Genomic DNA, 8,288 nt, shown 5'->3' with positions numbered 1-8,288 from the left:
CTTCCGATCTAGAGGCTTATTTTGAAGGGTTGGACAAATCATATTATTCGGACGGCTTGAAAAAGTTGGAGAATCGTTGTCGAATCAAGTGAATCGAGCTGAAAAGAGACTATATTGAGAAATAAAAATGAATCAATAAAAAAAAAATGTTTTACTATGTTTTTCTAAAAACTTATTGACTTGTCTTCGTATTTTTTCGCAGTAAATTCTTTACAGATTCGTATAGATGCAAGTTAACATTTATCTGATATCGTGAGGAAAGGGATTTAAGGATAGATACTTTGAGCATCGATTTATTAGATTTGGCAATTTAATTGTGATATTACATACTACTTGGTTCAGAGCGGCGGAGATGCACGCGATTTGCGGCAACGTGGTGTTATATGAACCGAAAATTGTAAGATTCACACTATAATATTATATGGAAGCACCAAAATCCGCTTTGTACCGTGTTGGCGTTTATAAATAATTATTTAACAGTTACAAACGTTTCGACTCTGCTCTTCTTCAATGTAATAAATAAAACTGTCACTATTGCAAATAATTCAATGGTATAAACCTCTGTCAATCTCGTCGTCTCTTCTTCCCATCGTCACAGTCAAGTCACAGTAAGAGTCCATCTATATTTTAACTTTTGCATCGAAACAGCTCGAAAAGTATAAAAAACGCGGGAAAATATTTCAGATAAAAATTATACATCTGCAGGGAGACAAATGATGATAAACATAATTTTCGGAAAAAAATCAATTTTTCAAGGCCATGTAAAGGGTACCGCCATTTTTTTGTGTATGGAATTATATAATTTTTTTACATAGTATAATTCCTTTTATTATTTTGTTTGTAAAAGTATTAAAGTAAAGCTATTTTTTTAAAGTTAAAATTACTTTATAAGATATTTTATACTTGATTATACCATATTTTGACATAAAATATAAAATATCTCGTAAACCATTGATTTGTTGATAATTGTACTTTTATGCACAAAATAATGAGATGAATCAATTGGTCTAAAAAAAATACTCAGTTAATTTTAACAAAAATATGCAATTTGCAATATAGAACATTTCTTTTAAAATTAACAGTATTTTCTTTACACCAATTGATTCATCTCATTATATTGGGCATAAAAGTATTAAGGTATTAAAATATTAATAATTATCAAGAAATCAATATTGAAATCAATAATTTATGAGATACTTCGTATTTTATGTTGAAATATGGCATAATAAAGTATAAAATATCTCGTAAAATATTGAATATTAACATCAAAACATATTTTTATAAAAACAAAGAGAAATTTGCAGACATGATTCAACAAAGTGATAAAATCAACCATGGCTTTTTTCTGTTTAAAATGTAAAAAAAAATTGTCCGGATACTAGGACAATTTTAACTATAATTTTTGAACTCAGCAAGTAAAATTAAATACGAAAAGTGACGTTCTCCGCATGTGTCCCAAATCGCCTAAAATGTATGAACAATTTGATAATCAAGTTAAAAATTAACTATTAAGACGGATGTCTATCATGATGTCAAAAAGAAATCGAATTTATAATAATGTCGGAATCTTCCAATACTAATATCTTTAACAATTATTATGGATTCGATGTCTTCTTAACATCATGACAGACATTCGTCTTAATAGTTAACTTTTAACTTGACTATCAAAAATTTGGACTGTTAACTGTAACGAGAGAGAGAGAGAGAGAGAAAGGGGGGGAGGGAGGGAGGGGAGAGAGAGAGAGAGAGAGAGAGAGAGAGAGAGAGAGAGAGAGAGAGATATGGGAAGAAGAGACGACGAGATTGACAAAGGTCTATGCCGTTGGATTATTTGCAATAGTGATAATTTTATTTATCGCACTGAAGGGGACTCGGAGCAGAATCGAAACGTTTGCGCGTTATAATTGTTATAATATATATATATATATATATCGATTTGCGGTCAGTCGTAACAATTTCGATGTATCAAATTGAAGTAAGTGCATTAATTTTGCTCGATAAATAGTTTATACGCACTTATCTGCAAAGGATTTCCACAGGCCTATAAAATTCTTATATTTTTATTTTATTTTATTAAACACTACAATATTTTCCAAAGATTTTTAAACTCTAACTACCCTTTTTATTATTTAAGACTAAATATTTTCTTAAACAAAAAAGATTAGATATAATAGGAAAAAAATGTTTACTAATCTTATATAAGAAGTTAATAAAAAAAACTTTGAAAAAAATTAATAACACTGAACAAATTTTCATAAACTTTTTGTTTCTCAACAAATAATGGATATTTTTTGTAGAATTTTTTAAACTGAAAAAATATGCTTTTCGAAAAATTTAATGAATCTTCAATTTTTAGAAATTTCATTTTTTAAATTTCTATGTAATAGCGTAAATTCGTAATATATAGCTATAAAATATGTATATGTAAAATATAGCCAAAAAATTTAAATATTCACAATATATAAAAATGAATATGATGGTATGAAACATTTTTTACATGCAATTTGAAGTTTATTGTTTACGTATATTTTAGAATAATAATATTTATTAACAAAATTTAATATGTCAAAAAGTTAGTATTCTTTTATTATTGTATTTTTTATTATTTTTTTGTGAGAAATGAAAAATATATTATAATAATAGAACTAAGAATTTATTTTCCGTAAAGTAAAAAAATTGTAAATTGTTTTTTGTAAAGCCTTTTCAAAAATAAAGTCCATGATATTTATGAGTAATGGAACTTTTTTAATCTTATATTTAAGCAACTATAATACATAAGAATTAACATTAAATTGATTCGATATAATTTTAATATAACTTATAATATGGAAGAGAAATTAAGGGGTTACACCACCTTTGAAGTTTTAGAACGATAAAGTTTGGGATTTTTTGTGAGTAAATCGATAACTTTATTTAAAATGTTTAGAGAACATTATTGTACATATATAAGAAACTAAAAAAATATTTTTTTATTTTTCTTATGTCCAAAATGGCGGCGCGCTGGCCTACACTTGCAAAATCCCTTTTTTTATCGGTGTACAGAATACCAGATACACGGTTTGACCTTGAACAAAACACAAAGAATTTTCATTATCTACATATTAAAGACTAAAAAGGTACATAGGGATTTTTCAAAATATTGATTTTTTTCAAAATGACAGCTATTTTATGAAAGTCAAAATGAATGATATTTTAAGAAAACTTTGTACTGGCAAAAAATATATATTTTTCGTAAAATAGCTGCCATTTATGAGAAAAATCAATATTTTAAAAAACCCCTACGTACATCTGTAGTTTTTAATATGTAGACAATGAAAATTATTTGTATTTTGTTCAAGGTCAAACTGTGTGCCTGCAATCTTGTACACCGATATCAAAATTTAGAAAAAAGGTATTCGGCTAGTAGGCCAGTGTGCCATCATTTTGAAAATTAAAAAAATAAAAAAATATTTTTTTTGCTTTATTATATATGTACAACAGTGTTCTTAAAGTAATTTATTAATAAAGTTATCTGTTTATCCAGAAAAATATCCCAAATTTAGGTATTATTTTAGGGCCTCCAGGGTGTAACCCCTTATTAAATTGCATTTGAATAGTGTTGAGAAACATAAAGAATTTTAATTTGTAAATCAATGTATGTTATATCATGTTTTTAAATTCATTACTTAATTTATAATTTTATGTAACTTATATTTATTTTCGCTTTAATTTAATTCTCTTCCGATATTATAAAGTTATATTAAAATTATGTTAATATTAATTTAAAAGAATTATGTTAATATTAAGTTAAAAGAATTTTAATAATTATCGAATTATTTAAAAGTTGCTTTTGACTTACCCTTTACCTTTGTACCGATCAGATTAACTTGTTCATCGTATGATTGAACGATACGGAGAAATCTTATCCAATTGCATTGACGCTTGTTAAGATTATAATTGGAGAAGAAGACTTCATCATAGCAACCATATTCGCGTCTAATCTAAAAGCATATCGATGATACGCGTATTGATATCAAATTCTTTTTCGATAATATATTGATATGTGTAATATAAAATTATTCTCAGACAACATGAAGTTCAAAATTGGAACATAAGATGTCTAAAAGACGCCTTAAAGACATTTTTGCGAGAAACATTTGAAAGATGTCTAAAAGATTTCTTAGAGACGCTTTTATCCCGATTTTGGACCTTTGTTGTCTGAATTTGTTTTAATAAATAGCAATTGATAGAGGTGCAGAATAAATACATTGATACATATATTGATATTTTTAGTTGTACATTAGGTGGGACTTTGTGCCTAATAATTTCTTTTTAATAATAATTTATTTCACCTAAAGGTTTTTGAATTATGCACCAATTGTTATTCAATCTCAAAATGCCATTTTATGCCAAAATCAAAAATGTAATATCAAATTTGTTACATGCTTACCAAATAATACCAAATTTATAATGTAATATTATTAATGCTAATAAGTATCTTATAAATCCATAAGAAATTTGTTATAAAAAATATCATTTTAATCAGTGTTTTAAAAATTGGACCTCTGTACTATTTACTATTTTTATAAGATAAGGATGACTAACAGTATAGTTAATATCTCAATAAGGGCAACAATAATTCAATTAGCATTACTATGTTATGGAAGTTCAATCAATCTGTGTTAAGGCGTAAGAAATTTGTTATATTGTTTAAATGCATCTGAGAACTAAAGGTAAAATTAATATTTTATCAATTATTATTATAATTATTATAGATTTTAAGTGTTCCATAATCATTGAAAGTTTCTTATACATTTTATTATTAAAGAATGATATCTATTTTTCTTTTATCTATAAAATAATATAAAATATAGTTATTTCTTTGTACAAAGCAAACATCTATCAAATTTTCTTGTAAACTAATTATATGTCATTTAAGAGTACGCAATGCTTTGAAGACTAAGAATGCGCTATGTATATTCTTACTTGTTATGCATATCCTTTTCCCCGCCATATTTTTAATCTTGTCATAATAAATATGTAATAAATATATAATGACTATGTCATCAAAAGTAATTACTTTTTAAAATCTAGTACTATACCAAATTTAATAATTTTAATTAAATTTTATATAAAAATAAATAAATTTATCATAAACCATGTTAAAACTTGATACTTATTTTTTTTCTTTTAAATTACTTTTATTATATACATATATGTAACAAGAGATACGAACAAGATATTGTTTGAAAGTAAAAGTGCTCATCAAACAAAACGTGCCTTTTATTGTTAAATACAGTTCTTTACCCTAAAATTTTTTAAAATAAAATAATACCTTGTATGAAATTTGTAATCAGTGATAACACGAATTTTGTTCCGATTATAAAAGAAAAACATTTATATGTGATTATTGTTAAAGTTTGAGTTTTATACTCTTACCCGACAATCATGCGTACTCATAGACGTTCTATCGGACGTCTATTTGTAAATTTTTATTTTTTTAATATAAATTTTTTTATTACATCTAATTATTTATTAGTATGTTCACAAAATACTTGACTATATGTAATCAAATTATGATTTCCTTGGAATAAATAAATTTTTGTTACAAGCAAAAGTTTATTAAGTGCGCACTCTTACTCACCTTTTTTTTATGAATTTAATTTTTATCAGATATATTTTAATTTTTTTTTCATCATATTTTAGTCAAATTAATTAGATAAGGAGAAAGAGAAGAACTTTCCCTTTTTTCTGTAACTCTCATCCCTTTAATAATATTTAAAACTAATAAATTTATCGCCTATTTTTTCATTGGAGACATTTTTATGAAAAATATATTGTAATAAATAACATATATTAAGAAAGATAAAACTATAACATTTCAAATATTTTTTTTAGCAATTTATTTCAAATTATTTTACAGAAATGTTAAACTTCATAAAAATGTTTGTTTTGCACTAATATAAAGATTGTCTAAATTATTCTTTATTAAAATATTAAAGTAATTCAAAATGATTTCTATGTATTATTTAAGAATTACAATTGGCTACGCTATTAAAAAATATTGACGTCATTACAAAATTATAATTTAAAAAAATTACAATTTATTAGTATAATTAACTTTTTGGAAGAAAGGAGAGAGAGTGAGAGAGAGAGAGAGAAAGTAGCAAATAATGATAAAAAGGAATTGTTAGAATCAATAATTTATATTTAAATTAAGAGATTATAGAAATATAACAGACTAAGAAATAAAGTACTTTTCAATAAACCGTGTAAAATTTTTATTGAAAGAGATAGACGAATAGTGTTTCTTTGTTGGAAATATATAGTTTAATAAGAAAATTAAGATACAAATATATATATATATATAATGTATATATGTATATTGCTAAAATACAAAATTATAGCAAAAATACTGAAATAGTAACAATAATGGTATCCTAAATAATTACAGTCCGTATGCATCTACAGAGTATCCAAAATTTTTTCAGTAAATTATTTGTGATAAAAAATAAACATTTTTTATTTTATACTTATTCTTAGTCTATAAAGGAATTTTATTTAATTTTATTTTTTTCAAACTTAGACATTCAAACATTACGTTTTCTAAAAAATTACGTTTTTTTGTTACAACTTAAGAAAATCATTAAAAATAAAAAAAAATCTTCGCGATCCAATGTGGAATATTATTAAAAGTGTTATTTTAAAATTATAAATTGACTGGATAAACTGTGAATTCCTGTCTCCTGTTTCAAAACTAGTGCTTTGAGAAAAGCGTGTTTGATGAATATAAATCGATTGTAAGATTTAAATTTTTAATAACTTATTTACAATTATTAGTTTATATCACTCCATTTTTATAATTTCTAATTAGTAGAAAATAAAAACAAATGTTATAATTTCTAATTAGTAAAAAATAAAAACAAATATTTTTTCAAATTTTTCAAATTTTATACCGCTTAATATATAGATGATATAAAACTTCATTTTTTCAGAATTTATTTTGAATATACACACACATATATATATATATATACTTATAAAAAATAAAGTTATATAATATAAAATATTTATGAGAGAAATATGCAGTACGCTCGTACTTACATCATTGTCATCAAGAAGAGAATAAAGATCAATCTTGTCAAACCTAATTGATCCTTGAAACGGATAAATCAGGGTTCCCGACGGGATAAATACATTCGACCATACTGAAATTCTCACATCTAATGTACTTGACTCATTCTTGAAAAGATTCTTGCAGGATGACTGATCATTGGTAAGGACCAAGGAAAATTCTCTAGGTATCAATACGCAAGTTTCCATAACAGAGACCCGCGTAGAAAAAATATTTTTAAAATTTATTACACTATAGTAATAATTCCACTTTGCGAATAATTATTTTGAGTACATCCGTGATATCACTATCAAGATAGAATGTTTTAGCGAAATATAATTGAGACACATTTATTATGATCTGAAACACTAGATTTTCAGATAATGTCGCGTGTCAAACAAAAAGTCCATTGCTAATATATTTCAATGCAGATAGAACCATACGTCCTCTGAAAACGACCTATTTAATTTCCAAACGTTACTATACCACGATGGTAATTCGTTAATTACGCGTTAATTTATGTATTTGTCACGTATTGTATTAAAATACGAAGTAAACACATATACATATAGAACCGAACAAACGGAGAGACAGAATTGTTCGTTGTGCAAGGTGCAAGGCCCTCAGCCGACTGGACGGGATTAACCGACTGATCTTGACCTTGCGACGGGTTACCAGCATTTGCTACCGAATGGTTAGCCCTTCCCCTCCTGAAACTACCTATTCCCACTCGCCACACCAAGCTCTCGCCGCGGTCTTTTTCATGGGCGTAGTCGAGTAATAGCCTTAGGGATATCCAACTGGCCTCGACTAGATTTCTCCACTCTTCATCAGCCGTTCACTGTCATGTGATCGAGTCGCTGTTAACAACATGCTCGATTAAATGAGATATGAGAAATCTACAATGTTTTTGTAAGAATGAAGAAATAGATGTAAGAAGTAAGTTATTAATTTATTTTTTAATTCTTCATTTAAATAACTCATACATTCATAAACATGTATATATAATCATGAAACGAAATATTGTTTATTATTTAGGCAAAGCAGACTCTACGCCAGTGCAATGTTCACCCCACTACGTGCACTTGGCGTGAGGGCAACTCGAGTGTGGAACGAATGCCGGTCTGTTCAGCCGGCACAAGGAAGCCGGCCGGTAATCCTCCTCGTCTTCTTCGTCATCTTCGTCTTTGCCGTC

The 8,288-nt window shown here is 26.3% G+C and overlaps 1 protein-coding gene across 1 annotated transcript; it reads right to left on the bottom strand.

Annotated features, from left to right (window-relative positions):
- Positions 1-3,005: 3,005 nt before the first annotated feature.
- LOC105459015 lies at positions 3,006-7,722 on the bottom strand. Its single transcript, XM_011704673.1, has 3 exons — positions 7,084-7,722; positions 3,839-3,980; positions 3,006-3,064 (listed from the first exon to the last, which is right to left on the bottom strand). Exons 1-3 carry the CDS (start codon positions 7,300-7,302, stop codon positions 3,006-3,008), a joined length of 420 nt encoding a protein of 139 aa, XP_011702975.1. The 5' UTR covers positions 7,303-7,722.
- Between the last annotated feature and the right edge of the window lie 566 nt (positions 7,723-8,288).

Source organism: Wasmannia auropunctata, unplaced genomic scaffold (assembly GCF_000956235.1).
Source record: "Wasmannia auropunctata unplaced genomic scaffold, wasmannia.A_1.0 LD334226.1, whole genome shotgun sequence".
NCBI lineage: Eukaryota > Metazoa > Arthropoda > Insecta > Hymenoptera > Formicidae > Wasmannia > Wasmannia auropunctata.
The sequence above is the reverse complement of the archived record's forward strand: the minus strand, read 5'-3'. Positions and strand labels throughout refer to the sequence as shown.